The 23,876-nt window shown below is 35.0% G+C and overlaps 1 protein-coding gene across 5 annotated transcripts in view; it reads left to right on the forward strand.

The window, feature by feature from the left end:
* Positions 1-23,876, forward strand: part of EXOC5 (exocyst complex component 5) — a 59,894-nt gene that overhangs the window by 19,990 nt on the left and 16,028 nt on the right. For all 5 annotated transcript variants that reach the window (XR_010839543.1, XR_010839542.1, XM_059059493.2 and 2 more), the window contains exons 5-13: positions 2,412-2,476; positions 4,737-4,765; positions 8,136-8,245; positions 8,748-8,792; positions 8,902-9,042; positions 10,016-10,098; positions 11,512-11,721; positions 13,023-13,170; positions 23,618-23,726. Coding sequence is in view for 3 of the 5 variants with exons in the window: in XM_059059493.2 (XP_058915476.1) it covers positions 2,412-2,476; positions 4,737-4,765; positions 8,136-8,245; positions 8,748-8,792; positions 8,902-9,042; positions 10,016-10,098; positions 11,512-11,721; positions 13,023-13,170; positions 23,618-23,726 (940 nt within the window). In the remaining 2 variants the exon portion in view is untranslated. The remainder of the gene's footprint in view (positions 1-2,411; positions 2,477-4,736; positions 4,766-8,135; positions 8,246-8,747; positions 8,793-8,901; positions 9,043-10,015; positions 10,099-11,511; positions 11,722-13,022; positions 13,171-23,617; positions 23,727-23,876) is intronic.

The following is a 23,876-nucleotide window of genomic DNA, read 5'->3' on the forward strand; positions in this document are numbered from 1 at the left end:
ATATAAAATTGTATATAATTCAAGTCTTATACCTTGGGTTACCTTGGATTATACCTGTTGGATTGTAGAGTATATTTATGTTTTGTTATAAACAAAATGCAGATATTTTACCCAATGTGAGTTGGTCTGTTTATTTGATGCAGCTCAAGGCAGCCATTTAGAATCTAGAGAAAAATAAATATTTTAAAATTGACTGATTACACATATTTTTATCCTGATTTGTATTGCTTGTAATGTTTTGCATAATGAAGTTATGTTTTTTACACTTTTCTTTAAACATTTTAATTATCCTCAAGTAATTGTGTAGTTTGTGGTATTACTATTGTCTCTTAATTTTTAAGATTTTGATTGAAGGAAGAAGAAAAAAACCTTCATATTCTTGCTACTTCATTCACTTGGTCACTAGCTGTCTGTAATTTTTGAAGAGCAAGTAGAGCTAACAGTGCTTAAGCTACTTCCTCTTATTTTCTCTCCTTTGCTTCACTCTCTACCATATCCCATTTTCTTTCATCTTGTTCCTTTTATACTCTTGTCCTCTTTTCCCAATTGTCTTGTTTTTCTCTCATATCTCCCATAAGTTTTGGGTTACTGTTGAATCATTACTTTTGGCCTGGTACTATCACAGTTAACTACACTTAGGAACGTCATATGTGGTATTAGATTGCTAATTATTAGATAAACTTATAACTATCTCAATTTCTGCACTGTGTGCCAGCCACCTTCCCAATGGAAAGAAAAGGAAATCACCCATGTAGTTAGGGAGGTGTGTGATTGTGGAAGGGATTAGAATGCGAAAAGATAACGCATCTTTTTCCTTTTTCTTCCTGCTCCATAGTCATTTTTGCTTTTTTAAAATCTTTGCTTCTCAGAATCTTCTAATTTTCTTCTCTGGGGAAAAAATCCTGTTTTATGGCCATAGTAAATATTCCCTCTTACCACTGTCATTACAAAGCATGTTAGTTGTTTCCTCTTCTTAGCATCACAACTTAATGTTCTTCATGTAGATAATGCCTGATGGCCCTGATTATCTTTAACCTGTTAGCATGGGTGGTCTCTCACCTTACCCTAACATCAGTAGCAGATGTAAGCAAGTTATTAGATTGTGGTTTTGAAAGCTTCTGTACTTTTATAGTATATTTCAACTGATGGATGACCTTAAGAGCTACTTGTGCTTGAAACATTTTTTATAAAATAATTACCTGTGGGAATTCCATAAAATCAAGTGTTATTTACTCTGCTATACTTCTTACTATATTAAGTGAAGTTTGCAAACACTCCATAATGGGGACTTCATCTCTGAAAACAACAAGAACAAACTCCTGATAGGAACATAAAACATGTATGTAGGTCCTTTCTGAAGGGAGTATTGGTGAGGAGAAAAGGGTGGACATTGCTAGTACAACTAAATGGCATGGTGAAAAGAGATAATGCAGTGGTATCTGTGCCCATGTTCAGTAGACTAGCGTGAGCATCTGGTAACTGAAAATGACAGTGACATGCTGACTAGGAGAGAAGAGGTAACTGAAGCAGTAATGCTATGTATATTCACTATTGTTGGGTGAAACAGCAATATCGTTTGGTCCTGCTTTTGTTTTCCACAGTTGCTTGCCAGACTTCACATGAGTACTCTCAGCTCTTCATGTTTGTATGAGTCTCTCTCTCTCTCTCTTTTTTTTTTTTAGTGTAAAAGAAAGTGAATGATCATAAAATCATTTACTTAAAGGTGTGCCATAATAAAACTCAATACTTATTTGAAATTTGTTTTAAAAAGTAAACATTATGTAACTCCCCTATACATTAGTGTGAATAAGCACAAATGTCTGCATTTTAAGAATTTTGGACCCCTTGCCTAAATCCTTTAGTTCCACAACTTGAATAAGTACAAACATTTCTGTACCATATTCCATTCTAGAAACTTCATATTACACTTAATCTTTGCTTTATAAGAAGTTTTATAACTTGATATGTTCATTAAATGACAGGCATTTTGTTGTTATTTTCTTCACTTAAAATGGGATTTATATAGCAGTAGGATCTGAATTATTTTCATAAATCTTGTTTATTGTTTCAAAAACTCAGAAGATACTTAAACTTGCTTTCAGCAGTCAATGATTTGAATTTATTCGCAGTAAACTTGAACTGCAGGTTTCATTGGGAATGGATTGTGGCATTATAAAATCACAAGATTTTAGTACAATAATGACAAATGTTTATGTTTTATTGACTCATTATTGGTGATACCCCAGATGTATTCCTGTTGCTCATAAGATTTTATTTGTTGTGTTTTTTAAAGAAAATTGTTTGGGTGAGGGTCTGTGGGCATACATAGAAGAATATTACTATTTTTAAATATAAAACTTTTTTGATATGTATAAAGGTTTTTTAAAATTATTGCTTTTGTTTTTTAATAGATAAAGGAGGCAGCAGACATCATTCAGAAGTTGCACCTAATTGCCCAAGAGTTACCTTTTGATAGGCAAGTTTATTTCTCAAGAGCTAATTTGGGTATATGGTGTAGTGTATAGAATAAAATTGTACTTTTTCCTGTATGATTTTGCTCATTAATTCCACAAGAACTTATTGAGGACTGCCTTTGTACAGGTACAGTATGTAATAGCTGATTGAAAAAAATGTGGTATCTTAACAACTAAATTTAATGATATATCTTGAAATAATTTCAATCTTATGTTTTTCTTTTGAAAAAAATTGATGGAGAATTTTGAAATTGGAGTAAGATTTTGAATTTTCTTTTTTTTTTTGAACTGATAAACAGACTAGAAGGGGACAGAGAAAGTTTAAACATGGGGCTCTTGAGCTCCTTTTTCTTCTGTCTACATGAGAATTCTTAAGCTTTTAGGGGTCTTGGACACCTTTGAAAAGCTGGTGAAAGCTATGAAATTTCCTTTAAAAATTCAGATACACAGGCTGTTGTGTACAATTTCATGGAGTTTTAGACCCTTTAGCCTATCTGTAGGCTCCTTCTTAGGGACTTCAGGTTAAGAAGTCCTGTTTTAGATGCAAGGCCCTAGGGCCATTGCTAAGTTAGGTATTAATGGTTTCATCCTAAAAGAAACTTCACTGAGAAGGAAATTCTTTCATGATTTCCTTTAGTTCATGGAATGTCAGACTTTATAATAAAATCTTGTTAACAGTGGTTCTCCCATTTAAATATCTGGAAAAAATGTCTTCCCTTTTAACAGATAATATACGTATTTTATTCTTTTGGTAATACTTGAAAATCCTGAGGTACAGGTAGAATGTAAATGTATTGCTATACTTAAAGCTTGTCCATTATGTCCCAAACATAGAGTGAAAGTGAATTCCCTGCCCCCAAATATATCTTATTTTACTATGAACTTTGTATCATCATAAAGGATTAGCAGTAATAATCATCTATCATTTAGCTATTATTAATAATTTCATACTTGTCCAGCATTATGAGCAATGATTTTTAATGTCACCCACAAAAAACCTCTCTTTAACTTTATTTCAGAGTTAAACCATTTACTTAAATGGGTAAAATGTGTGGCTCACAATAAGTGCATCATAATTGTTGGCTTCATCTGTCTCCCACCCCTACAAACACAGAGGCATATACTCATCTTCTCCTGCTTCTCAATTACATGCTTCTCTTACAGTTTTGTTTTAGCCTATGAAGGCTTAGAATTGAATATATAGCCTAATCAAGTTTAATTTTTTCACAAAGATCAGTATGGCCTAACATACTCTGTGATCCACTGTGACCTTGATATCCATTTTGTATAGATCTTTAAATTATTAGCTTCTTCATCTGTCTTTGGCATCTCTTTTGCCAGCCACTCTCCTGTCTTTTCAAACTAATTACATAAGATCTCTCAACATTAATTTTCCATGTTGTGCATTCCCCCTGGATACTTATGATTTGAAAAAAGTTCTAGTGTGGTAGTGTGTGATATTTTAGTTTTTGAATTTGCAGAGGTTGAATGCTAGGCACATTGCTGGGTCCTTTTTATGGCTTCTATTTTATTTTCTAGTTTTAAAATAACTCATTTGTATATGCTTATTTTATAGTTGTTTTTCTTTAAGTAACAATAGTGGAAGTCATATGAGGAAATCCCAACTGAGGGGAAAATAGACAAACATCAAGTGAATTTAAGATGCCGGTGAATATGAATAGGGGACAATAACCCAGTTGTTGGGGCTTTCTGGGTTGTTAATGCCTCATACAGAATTCCTCCCTTTAAAAGGGAATTGGTGAGACTTCCCTGGTAGTCCAGTGGTTAAGAATTGGCCTTCTAATGCAGGGGGTGCAGGTTTGATCCCTGGTCGGGGAGCTAAAGATCCCACATGGCTCTGGGCCAAAAAACCAAAACATAAAACAGAAGCAATATTATAGCAAGTTCAGTAAAGACTTTAAAAATAAATGGTCCACATCAAAAAAAAAATTTTTTTAAAGGGGGTAGGGGAATTGGTTATTCAATGTGAATATCCTAAGTGAGAACCAGAGACCCCATCTGGATCGCCCAAATTCAGTTTCGTTACATGGCATGCTTCCTACTATCAGTACTCTCTCCCCTCTGGCTTTGTCTTTCCCTCCCATCCCTCCCACCCCCCTTCCTTCCTTTTTTTCTGACGACATTTAGTATAGAGGGTTCCTATGTACCCCCAAAACCAGTTTCTCCTTTTATTAACATCTTACATTACTATGGTACATTTGTCACAGATAATGAACCTCATCATTGGTTTTTATCTTTCAGATTTTCAGAAGTTAAATCCAAAATTGCAAGTAAGTGGGGTCCTATTTATTTAACTGTTTTGGATAGGTAATCATACTACTTGTATAAAAGAAAGAAAATAGTAAAAGAAGAGAGTGGGAACAATGTCATCCTCCCACCCCATCCCTGTGTTTGATTCCTCTTCCTTGAAACAACTGTTATCAATTTCTTGAGTATTCTTCCAGAATATTCTATGGATATACAAGCATAAGACATAAATCATGTATATAATGTATAGAATTTAGTTCTGCTGTCCGTATTTACTTTAAAATAATTGGTGGCATGCTATACAACTAGTTTCCATACCTTGTGTTCTTGGCATACTGTACAAATAGCTTCCATACCTTGTGTTTTTAATTTAACAATGTATCTTGGGGATTGTTTTTGTATTCATACATACAGTTCTAATGTAGGTTCTCTTTTTTAAAGCTAGCTCATAATGACCATTTCAGTACCTATTTAACTCCTTACATGATAGCTTGATTCTTGATCTTTGGATTGTGTTTTAAGCAGATCATTCTGGATTTCTTGAAAAGCTGCTCTATTTGCAGGCTCCTTTGGTAGTCTAAGTCACTGTTTTGGGAAGTCATTGAAGTTCAGAGACCACCTGTTTTCCCAAAAGTGTACCATAATAGCGTCAAGAATGTAGTGAATCAAATACCACATGTTGTCCTAAGGTGTACCTTGGTATTGAATCTGCCGTTGTTTGTAGTAAAGGCATCTGAACTCTTGTAACTAAAGTGTTTTATAATTCTGCTCACCCTTTCCATAAATTCAGGTTTAAGATTTTTCCTGTCTCTTGCTATCACAAATGACATCCAGAAGGTTTTCCCAGGCAGCTGCTTTTCTTTTAAACATATTTATTGGAGTATAATTGCTTTACAATGGTGTGTTAAGTTTCTGCTTTATAACAAAGTGAATCAGCTATACATATACACATATCCCCATATCTCCTCCCTCTTGCGTCTCCTTCCCACCCTCCCTATCCGACCCCTCTAGGTGGTCACAGAGGACTGAGCTGATCTCCCTGTGCTATGCAGCAGCTTCCCACTAGCTATCTGTTTTACATTTGGTACTGTATATATGTCAGTGTTACTCTCACTTCATCCCAGCTTACCCTTGCCCCTCCCCATGTCCTCAAGTCCATTCTCTATGCCTATGTCTTTATTCCTGTCCTGCCCCTAGGTTCACCAGACCACTTTGTTTTTTAGATTCCATAGATATGTGTTAGCCTACAGTATTTGTTTTTCTCTTTCAGACTTACTTCACTCTGTATGACAGGCTCTAGGTCCATCCACCTCACTACAAATAACTCAATTTCCTTTCTTTTTATGGCTGAGTAATATTCCATTGTATATATGTGCCACATCTTTATCCACTCATCTGTCCATGGACAATTAGGTTGCTTCCATGTCCTGGCTATTGTAAATAGAGCTGCAATGAACATTGTGGTACATGACTCCTTTTGAATTACGGTTTTCCCAGGGTATATGCCCAGTAGTGGGATTGCTGGGTTGTATGTTCTATTTGTAGTTTTTTAAGGAACCTCCATACTGTTCTCCATAGTGGCTGTACCAATTTACATTCCCACTAACAGTGCAGGAGGGTTCCCTTTTCTCCACACCCTCTCCAGCATTTATTGTTTCTAGAGTTTTTGATGATGGCCATTCTGACTGGTGTGAGGTGATACCTCATTGTAGTTTTGATTTGCATTTCTCTGATGATTAGTGATGTTGAGTATCCTTTCATGTATTTGTGGGCAATCTGTATATCTTTGGAGAAATGTCTATTTAGGTCTTCTGCCCATTTTTGGATTGGGTTGTTTGTTTTTTTGATATTGAGCTGCATGAGCTGCTTGGAAATTTTGGAGATTAATCCTTTGTCAGTTGCTTCATTTGCAAATATTTTCTCCCATTCTGAGGGTTGCCTTTTCGTCTTGTTTATGGTTTCCTTTGCTGTGCAAAAGCTTTTAAGTTTCATTAGGTCCCATTTGTTTATTTTTGGTTTTACTTTCATTTCTCTAGGAGGTGGGTCAAAAAGGATCTTGCTGTGATTTATGTCATAGTGTTCTGCCTATGTTTTCCTCTAAGAGTTTTATAGTGTCTGGCCTTACATTTAGGTGTTTAATCCATTTTGAGTTTATTTTTGTATATGGTGTTAGGGAGTGTTCTAATTTCATTCTTTTACATGTAGCTGTCCAGTTTTCCCAGCACCACTTATTGAAGAGGCTGTCTTTTCTCCACTGTATATTCTGTCTCCTTTATCAAAAATAAGGTGACCATATGTGCATGGGTTTATCTGTGGGCTTTCTATCCTGTTCCATTGATCTATATTTCTGTTTTTGTGCCATTACCATACTGTCTTGATTACTGTAGACTTGTAGCATAGTCTGAAGCCTGGGACCCTGATTCCTCCAGCTGTGTTTTTCTTTCTCAAGATTGCTTTTGCTATTTAGGGTATTTTGTGTTTCCATACAAATTGTGAAATTTTTTGTTGTAGTTCTGTGAAAAAGGCCATTGGTAGTTTGATAGGGATTGCATTGAATCTGTAGATTGCTTTGGGTAGTATAGTCATTTTCACATTGTTGATTCTTCCAATCCAAGAACATGATATATCTCTCCAGCTGTTTGTATCATCTTTAATTTCTTTCATCAGTGTCTTATAGTTGTCTGCATACAGGTCCTTTGTCTCCCTAGGTAGGTTTATTCCTAGGTATTTTATTCTTTTTGTTGCAATGGTAAATGGGAGTGTTTCCTTAATTTCTCTTTCAGATTTTCATCATTAGTGTATAGGAATGCAAGAGATTTCTGTGCATTAATTTTGTATCCTGCTACTTTACCAGATTCATTGATTAGCTCTAGTAGTTTTCTGGTAACATCTTTAGGATTCTCTATGTATAGTATCATGTCATCTGCAAACAGTGACAGCTTTACTTCTTCTTTTCTGATTTGGATTCCTTTTATTTCTTTTTATTCTCTGATTGCTGAGGCTAGGACTTCCAAAACTATGTTGAATAATAGTGGTGAGTGTGGACAGCCTTGTCTTGTTCCTGATCTTAGAGGAAATGGTTTCAATTTTTCACCATTGAGAACGATATTGCCAGCCAGCTGCTTTTTTACATAGCAGTGATAAATGGCAGTCACACTATAGGAGCTCACCTGTTTCACCAGTTGGGAAGATTTTTTGGTCTTGAAAATATAGATTTATATACCACAGTATATATTATAGGGTTTTGATCCACTACTTATAATCTCATATAGTTTTTGCAATTCTTTTAAAAGAAAGCTAGAATCCTAGTCATTATATTTATAAAGAAACCATATACTCATAAGTAACTTGGATACTTTGTCTCATTGTAGCTGAATGACTTTCTATTTTTAGGTAAATACCATGATTTAGAATGCCAACTGATACAGGAGTTTACTGGTGCTCAAAGAAGAGGTGAAATCTCCAGAATGAGAGAAGTAGCAGCTGTTTTACTCCATTTTAAGGTAAATAATAAAAATTTAAAATGCAGATTAGTCTTAAAAGAGTACAGAGGTTACATGAATTCTATATATCATAGTCTTTGTTTTTCCCTGGTTGTATGAGTCAGTGATAATTTTCATTATTTGGACTAATTTGAATGTACATTTGTATCTTTTTCCAGAAATGATATTAAATTTTAGGTAGTTAATATTTAAATAAGGATCTTGTATTCAATAATATTAATATTTTATTACTGAATTTTTATATAGTTTGCCATAGAAAATCATATTGTCTGCCTTCTGGGTGTTTAATGTATTTTTTTTTCAGTCAAACATTTTATGAAATCAAAAGGAAGAAAGCTTGACCTTAAGCTTGGAATATAGTAACCAGAGAGTAGCTATTACCCTTGGCCATTTATTGAGGTGTAGACATAGATTTATTACATATAATACCTCTCTTATTGACGTTGTTATTATTGTTATAATTGAACCAAAACAGTGATATGTATTTCTTTCTTCTTCTTAGGGTTATTCCCATTGTGTTGATGTTTATATAAAGCAGTGCCAGGAGGTAACATAACACTACACTTTATTGGATTTTATTTTATTTTATGCTAATTTGTGTTTTTAAAAAGCATTTTAAAATTATATATTCAATGTAAAATTCCTCTGCTGTTCAGGGTGCTTACTTGAGAAATGATATATTTGAAGATGCAGCAATACTCTGTCAACGGGTGAACAAACAAGTTGGAGATATCTTTAGTAATCCAGAAACAGTACTGGCTAAACTTATTCAAAATGTATTTGAAATCAAACTACAGGTAATTTTGAACAATGACTAAGTACTTAAGGCAATATGTGATTTTTTTCCTCTATGTTTTAAAAGTTCTTAAAATTTAGTTTATTTGTATAATATCCTTAGGCATAGTAATCCACTTATTAATGTAGGAGAAAGGAATGACAGTGTCATGCTTTTAAAAAAAAAATGTTTTAAAAGGCGCTAATCACTCAGTGTCATCAGAGCATGTGTTTGAAATTACATATGTATCAGGTTGTGGTAGGTTAGCCTCAGTTTTAATTTTTATTGGTTTCTTACCTTGACCAATAGATGGCATTTTTGAAATTGATCAAGAATTACAAGCTCAATCTGTAGATTTTTTTTATAATATGTTACTAAGATTAAAAGAAAACACAGGAATTTCATTTATAACCTTGACTTCCATAGCTCTATACTTTAAGGCAACATTTCCTAGACTATGTTTACCAATGGATTGAGCAACATTAAATAAGAGTTGTCTTTAAAACACAATTCAGGACTTTTAATAGCCTTTAAAGATACTAATATGTGTTGTGATTCTCTAGAAGTGGAGATGTAATGTACAGCATTTCCCAGTTTTATAGTAATGTCTCAAAGGACGCTAGTGTTACTTAGACTACAGTTTGGGAAAAGCTGCTTTAAGGAATTGACCATATTGATATAGCTTCAGGTTTTGTTTTTTGGGATTTTTTTTTTCCCCCAATGTACTTCATGAGGCAGGATAGGCAGATTTCAAAAGACAAGGTATTTGAGATTCTTAATGCTTATTCCTAACACTGATAAGATGTATGAGTAAATATGAGAAGCAGTAAAAATTAAAAACCTATTTTTTTATATTGGTCTCTTTTCTATATACTGCCTTTTCCACTGGATTTTAAGTCAGAACAATTCAAGAATGTGAAGTAATTCTAGAGAAAAAAAATTGACTATATAATTTAATATTTACTTAATTGACAGAATGTTGACTTTGTTTTTAGAGCTTTGTGAAAGACCAGTTAGAAGAATGTAGGAAGTCTGATGCAGAGCAGTATCTCAAAAGTCTCTACGATTTATATACAAGGTATATTTTTAATTATTAGAAAATAGTAATATCTCACATTTTCTTTTTTCAAATAGAAAATGGGGAAGTATTCAGGTATTTTTGAATAACAGTTTGTCAGATAGCAGTATACCTTTTAGCATTAAATACTTGGCTGTATAGACTAGTATTGTACAAGAGCAGCATTCTTAGCATGTTAACTTAAGGAATTGGATATTATGCTTTATATTAATGTACTTTAATGAAATATAAAAACCTTGTTTAAGACTTGAGAATTTTGTTTCTGATTTTAATTGTAAGCTAGTTCATTATTCTTTAATTTTTTTCTTTAAGAACTAGTATAATTACATTTATTTGCAGTTAAAACTTTAAAAGTTGAGAAAGGGAGTGACAAACTCTTTTTAAATTTCTTTATTTTATTTTTATTTGTTTTTGGCTATGTTGTGTCTTTGTTGCTGCATGCGGGCTTTCTCTAGTTGCGGTGAACGGGGTCTATTCTTTGTTGCGGTGCCCGGGTTTCTTGTTGCAGTGGCTTCTCTTGTTGAGCTCTAGAGCTCAGGCTCAGTAGTTGTGGTGCATGGGCTTAGTTGCTTTGCGGCATGTGGGATCTTTCCAGACCAGGGCTCAAACACGTGTTCCCTGCATTGGCAGGCGGATTCTTAACTACTGCGCCACCAGGGTAGCCCCCAGAGTGACAAACTCTTACATGACAATTTCAGACTTAGGTCTAATGTAAAAATTTGTCTTGTGCTTTTGTAAATGGCAGTGTTATACTTTGTAGAAGCTTCATGTGGAGTTTTTTCCCAACTCTATTGCTTTTCTTTATTGTCATCACTTTGAGAAGAGGCTTTTCAAAAGTAACTATAATCAGGAAGTCCATCTCAACAATAGCACTATTGTGAGCCTATCTTCAACAGTGAGAAACAGAAAATTAGAGGAAAGTCCAGGGACAAAGACTAAAGAGAATGAACAGCACATAAACTTCTCAGTATTTTGACTTGGTACCATGTCATGAATGGCATACTTGAAGCCATTCTGCTACTGTTGCCATTGTAATATTCATTCTACTTAATATATATAATCCTATACAGTTGCTGTCTGCATCCTAAGTAACTTCCCAAGGTTTAAGAAATGGTGGTGTAGGGCTTCCTTGGTGGCGCAGTGGTTGAGAGTCTTCCTGCCGATGCAGGGGACCACGGGTTCGTGCCCGGGTCAGGGAAGATCCCACATGCCGCGGAGCGGCTGGCCCCGTGAGCCGTGGCCTCTGAGCCTGTGCATCCGGAGCCTGTGCTCCTCAACGGGAGAGGCCACAACAGTGAGAGGCCCGCGTACCACAAAAAAAAAAAAAAGAAAAAAAGAAAAGAAAAGAAATGGTGGTGTAACAAGTTATTAAAAAATATACATTAATCTTTTTTCTCCCTTTTGCATGAAAAGAACCACAAATCTTTCCAGCAAGTTGATGGAGTTTAACTTAGGTACTGATAAACAGACTTTCTTGTCTAAGCTTATCAAGTCCATTTTCATTTCCTATTTGGAGAACTATATTGAAGTGGAGACTGGATATTTGAAAAGCAGAAGTGCTATGATCCTACAGCGCTATTATGATTCAAAAAACCATCAAAAGAGATCCATTGGCACAGGAGGGTAAGTGTTTTTGTTAAATGTTATAGTTAAAACTAAAGATATTAAAAGCTATTATATTTGGACAAGCTTGTGAAATATTGATAGTCATTAGAATTTTCTGTGAAAAATTTTAATTCAGTTTGTTTACACCATTCATCAAATCCTGTCTCTCGAGCCACATGTTGAAATGTTCCTACATAACATTATTAAAATGTAAAGCAGAATACTAGTACCGTAAAGAGTTCCTCCCTCCCTCCCTCGCTCCCTTCCTGCCTGCCTTCCTTCCTTCCTTTTTTTAGACTAAGTAAATTATTCCAGGTTATTAACTAGGAAGCACATTGTTTCATTGCTGCTATTGCAGGTGTGGTTTAAAAAAAATGCAGATAGTTCACAACTTTGTACCCTGAGCTTTTTCATGATTGGCATAAAATTATTTAAGTAATACATTAAAACGTGAATGTACTTACCTACTAGAGTAAAATTAAATGATTTGCTGTAAGAATTGGTGGCAACTCAGTTATCTAGATCTCAACTATCTGGAATTGAGTTGATTTTAGGATGAATCAGAATGACCTCTGTGGAGCCATATAATCAGAGTTAACAGTTCACATAATGCACACCCAAGTCATTTTCCTATTTCCCAGTTTGTCATATATTAAATAATGATCATGGAGAAATTATAATTAGGAATAAGAAGTGACATCTGCAAGGCAGTAGCAAGTAAAAGAGAAAACCTAAAAAACAATCATAAGAATTTTTTGAAAAATTAGTTCACAGTCTGGAGCTATATATTCTAGGACCAAAAAAAAGTAATTTTCTAAAGATACTATCATGTAATAAATGTTCTTAATGACCCTCAGTCATTGAGAAAAGCTAAATTATGTTTAATACTAATGAAGAAATGTACAATATGTTTAAATGGTTAATATGTTTTAAAATCTTTAAAATTTTAAAGTTTGTTTTAAGCAGGACCATTTAGTTATTCTGGAATGTTAACTCTTTTGGAAAAGCCCACTTCCTAAGGAAACCAGACAACGAGTTTTGTGCTACTGAGTCAGAATTGTAGAGTTGAAAGAGACTTTAGAGATAATAACTCCAAATCTACTCATTTTTCAGACGAATGTCTTCTGTTTAGAGATTAATGCTTGCTTCACTTTATAGAACTACTTACTGAAATTAGAAGTTTTAGGTCTCCTGGCTGTTGGTCTATTTTTCTTTCTTCTTTCTTTTTCTTAGTTCATGTATACTAAGTTTGAGAGTATTTGAAATTGAAATCTATGTATAGTAGTGTTCTTTTTTCATTTGTTGGTATTATGCACTAGTATTCAAGATTTGAAAGAGAGAATTAGACAGCGTACCAACCTACCACTGGGGCCAAGTATCGATACTCACGGAGAGACTTTCCTATCCCAAGAAGTGGTGGTTAATCTTTTACAAGAAACCAAGCAAGCCTTTGAAAGATGTCATAGGGTAAGAGTAATTATAAATTTATCTTATTTGTATATAGTTTTATATTTTAATTTTTCTCTGGTTAGGAACAATTGTTTATTGTAATAAAAATATAGGATTTTTGCTTGGGGAACAGAATTATTTTTAAATTATCTAGAAGTATATTTTAACATAATTTTAAAGTTGAGCGTATCAAATTTTCTTTAGTAAGATATTAAATCAAGATATGAAAGGGAAAGTTAGACCTATCTTATAAAGAAATAGAACATTAGGGAGAGAAGGATGTTTAAGAACACAGATAGCAAAGGAAAGGAAAAGTTGACTCCATTAAAATTTAGAATTTCTTCCACAAACATACTTTAACAAAGTAACAGATAAGTCACAGCCTCTGAGAAGGTATTTGTAACCAATATTACTAGCAGAAGATTTATAAAACAAATAGTAGTGGTTAATAATTGTATACCACATACTATGTTCCAGGCACTATTGCAAGCACTTTAGGTATGTTACTCACTCATTTAATCATTGTAACATTTCTGTGAGGTTATTATTCCTGTTTTACAGAGGAAGAAACTGAGGTACATACTTCTTAAATATGAAGTTGAGAGTTGAGGCAGTCTTAAGTTTTTATTTGTATTGATGTATATTGTTTATATACTTATATTGATAGATAGTAAATCAATATAAATTATACATATAAATATAAATCAACAGAAAACAAGTCAAAGGCTACACATAAATACAGAAAATATAAATTATCAATAAGATATTCAGTCTCACTAGTGGGGAAATGAAACTTAAAACAGAAAATACTATGTTATTCTCGATAGGTTGGCAAAAATTAAGAAGTCTGTTGATACTAAGTATTGGTAAGGGTGTGGAGCAATAGAAGTTCTCATACACTGCTAATGGAAGTACAAATTGGTATACTTTGGAGAGTAATTTGTTAATTCCTTAGAGATATTTGTAGGTGCACATGACATGTCTAACATCATAAGCTATGTTGTTTGTCATGGTGAAAAATTAGAAGCAAACAAAGTGTGCTGTAAAGAGAATTGATGAACTGACATTGTTCATATACTAGAAAACTATATACCAATTTAAATGACTAAACTAGAGTTACATGTATCATCAGCATGAGTAAATCTCAAAAATGCAATGTTTAGTGAAAAGAGCAAAATGGGGAAAAGATATATTCAGTATACCACAACATAAAATTTTTAAAAGTAAAACAATACTTTATATTATTCAGGAGCATACACAAGCATGGGTGTGATAAACAAATTCAGAGTAGTGCTTGCCTTGGGAGGAATACCCAAGGGACTTTATCTATATGTATAATGTTGGACAACTCCTGCCCCCCAGAAGGAAGAAAATCTGAAGTACATTTGGAGAAATGTTAAGATATGACACATCTGGGTAGGTGATGGGTATATTTGGTACAGTAATATCTGTACTTTTCTGAATACTGGAAATATATTAAAATGTTCCTAAAGCATCGGATCATCAAACATGAAGTTGTCAACATATTCATTTGAATCACAGCAACTAGGTCTAAATCATGACCTTCTGTCTGGAAAGTCATGAGATTGAAAATCAGTTTAATTCATTGCAGTCTGATCCAACTAACATTATTTTGTGTTTACTTTGTACCATCTGCCATGTTAGGCATTGAGGTTATAAATACAAGACATTTACATAACTTTTGAATAGTGTGGAGAAAAGAGGTAGACATATAAAGAATTAGTGCAAGGTAGGTAAACACTGCTGGGACCAAAGAGGAAACAACCAGCTCTTCCTGGTTAAGGAATTGAGAAAGAGTATCAGGAAAGATTTCAAAAAGCAGGAGACATTTGAGGTCTGGATCTTCAAAGCTAAATAGGATATCTTCAAGAGGATGATTCTGGCAGGCTGTTTCAGGAATAGAGAAAATTACGTGCACAAAGACATATACAGATATCAATCACGCAGTATGAAATACTTGAACTAAAAAAGGATATGGGGAGAGTAATAAGTCAGGAGGTTGAAAATGTAGACAAAAACTCTTTGTTATACCATACTTAGAAATTTGGACTTGACCTTGTTAGGTGATGATGGAAACTTTAAAGGATATTAAAAAGGGCAGTGTAATGAGCAGATCGGTGTTTTTTTCCTTTCCTTTTAAAAAACTTAGTAACTTTGAGATATAATTGACATTCAATAAACTGCATGTATTTAAACTGTACAATTTGATAACTTTGGTAAATTATGTGTACATTTGTGAAACTAACACAGTCAAGATAATGAACAGATCCCTCACCTCCAGAAGTTTCCTTCTGCCCTTTTAAAATCTCCCTTTCGCCTCCATTTCTGTCCTTGGGCAACTGCTGATCTGCTTCACTGTAGATTAGTTTTCAAAAAGAAGGGGGTGCTTCAGTACTGAGTCTTGAAAGCTAAATAGGATTTTTCAAGAAGTTGATTAATTTTCTAGAATTTTTAATAAATGGGATTATAGTATATTATAGTGTATACATGTGTTTCTGGATTCTTTAACTCAGCATAAATGTTTTGAAATTCATTCATGTTGTTGTGTGTATGTATTAGTATGTTCTTCTATTGCTGAGTGGTATTTTATTTAATGAATATGCCACAATTTGTTTATCCATTTACCTGTTGATGGCAGTTTAGATTGGCTCCAGTGTTTGAGTCTCTCACTGTTGTGGCCTCTCCTGTTGCGGAGCACAGGCTCCGGACGCGCTGGCGCAGCTGCCATGGCTCACGGGCCCAGCCGCTCCGTGGCATGTGGGATCTTCCCAGACCGGGGCACAAACCTGTGTCCCCTGCATCGGCAGGCAGATTCTCAACCACTGTGCCACCAGGGAAGCCCTGGTAATTCTTTTTACGAAACTGCCAAACTTTTTCAAAGTTGTTTCGTTTGACATTCTTACCAGCAGTATATGAGAGAGTTGGATTTGTTCCACATGATTTCCAACATTTGGTATGATCAGTCTTTATTTTAGAGTCTGATAAGGTATGTAATGATACCTTATTATGGTTTTAGTTTGCATTTTCCTAATGACTAAAGATGAGCATCTTTTCTTGCATTTATTTGCCATTCATGTATATTATTTGGTGTATTTTGTGTGCGTTTTTTAAAAGTGGGTTGTCTGTTTTCTTATTTTTTGACAGTTGTATATCTGGTTAAAATTCATTTATTCGATATATGATTTACAAATGTTTTCTTTCAGTCTGTGGCTTGTTTTTTTAATATCTAAAGAGTATTTCAAAGAATAGAAGTTATTAATTTTGATGATATCCAATTTAGCACTTTTCTGTTATGGGAGGTATTTTTGGTATCATATTTAAGGAATCTTTGCCTAACCTAAGGTCACAAAGATTTCCTCTTATATTTTCTTTCTTTTGTTTCCTTTAAGCTTTCTTTCTTTTTTAAAAAAATTTTTTTCAAAAATTTTGAAAGGTTACTTTCCATTTACAGTTATTACAAAATATTGGCTATATTTCCCACATTGTACAATACCTTGAGCCTATCTTACACCCGGTGGTTTCTACTTGCCACTCCCCAATCCTTACATTGCCCCCTCTCCCCCTGCTCTGTAACCACTAGTTTGTTCTCTGCATCTGTGAGTCTGCTTCTTTTTTGTTGTATTCACTAGTTTGTTGCATTTTTTTAGATTCCACATATAAGTGCTATCATACAGTATTTGTCTTTTTCTGTATGACTTATTTCACTTAGCATAATGCCCTCCAAGTCCATCCATGTTGCTGCAAATGGCAAAATTTCACTTTTTATGGCTGAGTAGTATTCCCTTGTATATATATACCACATCTTCTTTATCCATTCATCTGCTGATGGACACCTAGGTTGCTTCTATATCTTGGCAATTGTAAATAATGCTGCTCTGAATATTGGGGTGCATGTATCTTTTGGAATTAGTGTTTTTGTTTTTTTCGGATATATACCCGGGTATGGAATTGCTGGGTCATGTGGTAGTTCTATTTTCAGTTTTTTTAGGAACCTCCATACTGTTTTTCATAGTGGCTGTGCCAGTAGTAATGTTTACATTCCTACTAACATTGTACAGGGTTCTATTTCTCCACATCCTTGCCAACATTTGTTGTTTGTAAACTTGATGGCCATTCTGTGTGAGGTGTGACATGGTATCTCATTGTAGTTTTGATTTGCCTTTCTCTGACTATCAGTGATGTTGAGCATCTTTTCATCTGCCTGTTGGCCATCTGTTTGTCTCCTTTGGAAAAATGTCTGTTCAGATTCTCTGCCCACTTTTTTTTTTTTTGTGGTACGCGGGCCTCTCACTGTTGTGGTCTCTCCCGTTGCGGAGCACAGGCTCCAGTCACGCAGGCTCAGCGGCCGTGGCTCACAGGCCCAGCCGCTCCGCGGCATGTGGGATCTTCCCGGACCAGGGCACAAACCCGTGTCCCCTGCATCGGCAGGCGGATTCTCAACTACTGCGCCACCAGGGAAGCCCTCTGTCCATTTTTTAATCAGGTTTTTAAATTTTTTGATATTGAGTTATATGAATTTTTTATATATTTTGGATATTAACCCCTTATCTTGCGTATCATTTGCAAATATCTTTTCCTATTCAGTATGTTGCCTTTTTGTTTTGTTGATGGTTTCCTTCCTTGTGCAAAAGCTTTTAAGTTTGATTGTGTCCTGTTTATTTTTGCTTTTGTTTCCCTTTCCTGAGGAGACGGATCCAAAAAAATATCGCTAAGACCTATGTACTGCCTATGTTTTCTTCTGGAAGTTTAATACTACACTGTTTTGATCACTGTAACTATAAATCTTGAATCAGGTAGTGTGAGTCCTCTAACATTACCATAGAAAGCGTTTTCATATAAGTCTAATAATCAATTTGTTAGTTTCTGGGGGGAAAAAGTTTGGGATTTTGACTGTAATTGCTTTGAATCTATAGTTCTGTTTGTGGAGAACTGATGTCTTAGCAATATCGAGATCTCAAGTACAATTGATTTTTATATGTTGAATTTGTATCTGCAACCTGACTAAACTCACTTATTCTAATAGCATTTTTTGTAGATTCCACAGGATTTTCCATATAAAATATCATGTTTTCTGCCAATAACGTCAGTTTTACTTATTCCTTTCAATATAGATGCCTGTTGTTTTGTCTCTTGCCCTATTGCCCTGGTGAGAACCTCCAATACAATGTTGACTTATAAGTGGCGAGAGCATACACCTTGCATTGTTCTTTTTGTTTGTTTGTTTTTTAATCTTTTTTAAAACATCTTTATTGGAGTATAATTGCTTTACACTGGTGTGTTAGTTTCTGCCATATAACAAAGTGAATCAGCTATACGTATACATATATCCGCATATCCCCTCCCTCTTCTCCCTCCCACCCTCCCTATACCCTGCATTATTCTTGTCTTTATCATTAATATGATGCTAACTGTAGGTTTTTCTTTTTTAAAATTTTTTTAATTGACGTATAGGTTTTATTTATTTATTTATCTTTGGCTGTGTTGGGTCTTTGTTGCTGCGCACAGGCTTTCTCTAGTTGTGGTGAGCAGGGGCTACTCTTCGTTGAGGTGCACAGGCTTCTCATTGTGGTGGCTTCTCTTGTTGCGGAGCATGGGCTCTAGGGCTGCGGGCTTCAGTAGCTGTGGTTCGAGGGCTCTTAGAGCTCAGGCTCAATAGTTGTGGTGCATGGGCTTAGTTGCTCTGTGGCATGTGGGGTCTTTCCAGACCAGGGCTTGAACCCTGTCCCTTGCACTGGCAGGCAGATTCTTGACCACTGCACCACCACGGAAGCCCCTCTTGACATATAGTTGATTTACAATATCATGTAACTTTCAGGAGTACAGCACAGCGATATGTATACATATATATGTATACATATAAATATGTAACCTTATAGGTTATTACATAATATTGAGTGTAGTTCCCTGTGCTATACAGTAGGTCCTTGTTGGTTATCTGTTTTATACATAGTAGTGTGTATATGTTAATCCTAGCCTCCTAATTTATCCCTCTTGCATCCTCCTTTCCCCTTTGGTAATCATAAGTTTGTTTTCTGTGTCTGTGAGTCTCTCTCTGTTTTGGAAATAAGTTCATTTGTGTCGTTTCTTTTTCTTTTAGATTCCACATATAAGGTATATCATATGAGGTTTGTCTTTCTCTGTCTGGCTTACTTCACTTACTATGATAGTCTCTAGGTCCATACATGTTTTAAATGGCATTATTTCCTTTTCTATGTCTAAGTAATATTCCATTGTGTGTATATATATATATATATATATATATATATATATATATATATGTATATATATATATAAATTTATACACACACATACCACATCTTTATCCATTTATCTGTCAATGGACATTTAGGTTGTTTCCATATCTTGCTATTGTAAATAGTGCTGCTGTGTACATAGGGGTGCATGTAACTTTTTGAATTATAGTTTTATCTGGATATATGCCCAATAGTGGGATTGCTGGATCATATGGTAATTCTATTTTTAGTTTTTTAAGGAACCTCCATACTGTTCTCCATAGTGGCTGCAATTTACATTTACCAATTTACATTCTCACCAACAGTGTAGGAGGGTTTTCTTTTCTCCACACCCTCTCCAGCATTTATTATGTATAGATTTTTGATGATGGCCATTCTGACTGGTGTGAGATGATACCTCCTTGTAGTTTTGATTTGCCTTTCTCTAATAATTAACGATGTCGAGCATCTTTTCATGTGCCTCTTGGCCATCTGTATGTCTTCTTTGGAGAAATGTCTATTTAGGTCATCTGCACATGTTTTGATTAGGTTGTTTGTTTTTTTGTTATTGAGCTTTATGAGCTGTTTTCTTTGTATTTAATTTTTGATAGTTTGATTAATATGTGTCTTGGCGTGTTTCTCCTTGGATTTATCCTGTATGGGACTCTGTGCTTCCTGGACTTGATTAATTATTTCCTTTCCCATATTAGGGAAGTTTTCAACTATAATCTCTTCAAATATTTTCTCGGTCCCTTTCTATTTCTCTTCTTCTTCTGGGAGCCTATGAGCTGTTTGTATATTTTGGAAATTAATCCCTTGTCAGTCGCATCATTTGTAAATGTTTTCTCCCATTCTGTAGGTTGTCTTTAAGTTTTGTTTATGGTTTCCTTTACTGAGCAAAATCTTTTAAGTTTAATTAGGTCCTATTTGGTTTTCATAGATGCTGTTTATCAGATTGATGAAATTCTTTTATTCCTAGTTTTCTGGGTATTTTTTTAAGGATTAGATGTTAGACTTTGTCAAATGCTTTTTTTGTTGTTCTGTTAATGTGGTTGGATTACGTTGATTTCCAAATGTTAACCTTTGCATTCCTTTGATAAACCCCATTGGTCATCATGTATTATCCTATTTATGTATGGTTGGATTAGATTTGCTAAACTTTTGTTAAGAATTTTTGTGTTTGCCTTCAAGAGGGATATTGATGTATACATAGTTTTTTCTTGTAATGTCTTTGTGTAGTTTTGGTATCAGGGTAATGTTTGCCTCATAGAATAAGTTGGAAAGTGTTCCTTCCTCTTCAATATTCTGGAAGAGTTTATGTAAAATTGGTGTTATATTTTCCTTAAATATTTGGTAGAACTCACCAGTGAAGTCATTTGGGCCTGCAGTTTTTTTTTTTTTTTTTTCGGTACACGGGCCTCTCACTGTTGTGGCCTCTCCCATTGCGGAGCACAGGCTCCGGACGCGCAGGCCCAGCGGCCATGGTTCACGGGCCCAGCCGCTCCGCGGCATGTGGGATCCTCCCAGACTGGGGCAAGAACCTGTGTCCCCTGCATCGGCAGGCGGACCCTTAACCACTGCGCCACTAGGGAAGCCCTGTCTTTTAAGATTTGTATATTTCACACAAATTGTTGAATTTATTGGGATTAAGATGTTCATGGTATTGCCTTATTATCCTTTTTTTATGGTCAGTTGATTTTGTGTGTGTGTCCGTGTGTGTGATTTTTAATTGAAGTATAATTTGTTTACAGTGTTGTGTTAGTTTCTGGTGTATAGCAAAGTGATTCAGTTATATATACATAATATATATAATATATATATTCTTTTTCAATATAGGTTATTACAAGATATTGAATATAGTTCCCTCTGCTTTACAGTAGGACCTTGTTAATTTTTTTTGTGTGTGTGGTATGCGGGCCTCTCACTGTTGTGGCCTCTCCCATTGCGGAGCACAGGCTTTGGATGCACAGGCCCAGCGGCCATGGCTCACGGGCCCAGCCGCTCCACAGCATGTGAGATCTTCCCGGACTGGGGAACAAATCCGTGTCGCCTGCATCGGCAGGCGGACTCTCAACCACTGCGCCACCAGGGAAGCCCAATGATTGGTATTTTTTTGTGTGTGATCATTCTGTCTGGAGGTTTATCAGTTTTTTTGGTTTCCCCAGAGAATCAGCTTTTGGTATCATTGATTTTTCTGTTTTCTGTTTTGTATTTCATTGATTTCCACTCTTTATTACTTCTTTTCCCTCTGCTTACTTGGGTTTCATTTCCCCTTCTTTTTCTAGTTTTTTAAGGTGGAGGTGAGACATTGATTAGAGACCTTTCTTATTTTCTTTTATAGGCATTTAGTCTTATAAATTTCCCTTTAAAGTACTGCTTTAGCTGCATACCACAAGTTTTAATTTGTTGTATTTATTTTCATTCAGTTCCAAATACTTTTAAATTTCCTTTTTGATTTCTTTTGGCCCAAGAGTGGCTTAGAAGTGTGTTATTTCATTTCCAGATACTAGGGGATTTTTTTAGATGTCTTTCTGTTATTGATTTAAATTTGATTCCGTTGTGGTTAGAGGACATACTTTGTGTGATATGAATCCATTTTAAATTTATCAAGACTTGTTTGGTAAGTGTTTTATGAATACTTAAAGAAAATGTATATCCTGATGTTGTTGGATAGCATATTCTATGAATGTCAGTTAGGTCCAGTTGATTAACAATGTTGTTTATGTCTTCTGTGTCCTTACACATATTCAGTCTACCTCTTCAATGAGTTATGCATGAATGTACGGATGTAGAGAGGAGGAATGTGAAAAATTAAAGTTATTCTTTGTGGCTTGCTAAGGGCATTTGTTAAGCATCAGTGAGCAAAGAAGGGAGGTGAGGGTTGTGGTAGAGAGACTGATGAAGGGTGAAGATTAGGGTTGTATTAAGAAGACCAGGAAGGGAATTGAGTAATACCAAATTAGTATTTATAATCAGTAGAGATTTAGGGAATTTAAAGTGGGTTATGCTCTTCAGTGCCCATTACTCTGAGAGTGGATCACAAATGGACACTACAAATAGGCAACAATCAATTGATAAATAATATAGGAAGCAGTTATAAGAAGTTGAGAGGTAATTTTCTAACTTTTAAAGAGGGATTTAATTTTCTCAGCATAATTACTAATAATTCCTTTACTAAGAAGTTAATCAGCAGCAGCAACATCAACATCAAAATGAAAATGTATTATTGTGAACCTATTATATGCCAAACACTGAGCTAAAAATACCTTACATGCATTTTCATACTTTATTTTCACCTCAAGGCTAGGATATAAGTACTATTAATATTATTCCTACCTTACAGATGAAGAAATTGAGGCTTGGTGGGGTTAAATAACATCTCAAGGGTTCACTCAACCAGGAAGTGAAGAAGGTGGGATTTGAGCCTGTCATATTTTATAGTGTGTCTGTTATTGATTTCCCATCCCCATCCTCCAATAAAACAGAGAATCCTTTTTATTCTGAGTTTTACTAGAATAGCATTTGTTCATTTGGTGGCTCTCAAAATTCTTTTACTGTGACTCACAATAAGAAAGGCACTTTACATGGCAGTTGAGGGTACATTTATTATATGTATTTGTGTGTGATGTTTGTATATGTTTATTTCATTAAAACATATTTGGTTTTAATGTGTACTTTAGACATTATTTTCTATTGGTCCTCTCTTCTTTTCTCTCTTTCTTTCTTGTCACAGTCCACTAATGGGTTACAATCCAGGTCAGAAAAACATTGATCTCATCTAAGCCAGGAGAGTTGTAGACAAACACGGAGCGTTGTAACGATGTATATGAGAAAGGCATTTTGGGTGGGCAGGAAGAGGGGTTTTTTTTGTGTGTGTGTGAGATACGCGGGCCTCTCACCATTGTGGCCTCTCCCGTTGCGGTGCACAGGCTCCGGACGCACAGGCCCAGCGGCCACGGCTCACGGGCTTATCTGCTCCACGGCATGTGGGATCCTCCCAGACCGGGGCACGAACCCACGTCCCCTGCATCGGCAGGCAGACTCACAACCAGTGCGCCACCAGGGAAGCCCAGGAAGAGTTTTAAGTTATCATTTTGATATCTGAATACTGACTATGTCTTATACAAAGTTGATTGCTAAGAAAAAAAAAAGTATTACCTTTTTTTAAAGGTAAACTTGAGGAATGATGTATTTGGTTTTTGTTTTTAAAGCTCTCTGATCCTTCTGATTTACCAAGGAATGCCTTTAGAATTTTTACCATTCTTGTGGAATTTTTATGTATTGAACATATTGATTATGCCTTGGAAACAGGACTTGCTGGTAAGTATATTTATTTGTATTATACTTCGTGTTAAATTCCTTTGATCTTATACGGTTAAACTGTATGCATAATGTTGTTTTATATATATTCAACTCTATCTGTCAAAAGCAGTTCAGTGCAATGAAATGCTTTTTGAGCTTCTGTAACAA

The sequence above is a fragment of the Kogia breviceps genome, chromosome 3 (genome assembly GCF_026419965.1).
Source record: "Kogia breviceps isolate mKogBre1 chromosome 3, mKogBre1 haplotype 1, whole genome shotgun sequence".
In the NCBI taxonomy this organism is placed as follows: Eukaryota; Metazoa; Chordata; class Mammalia; order Artiodactyla; family Physeteridae; genus Kogia; species Kogia breviceps.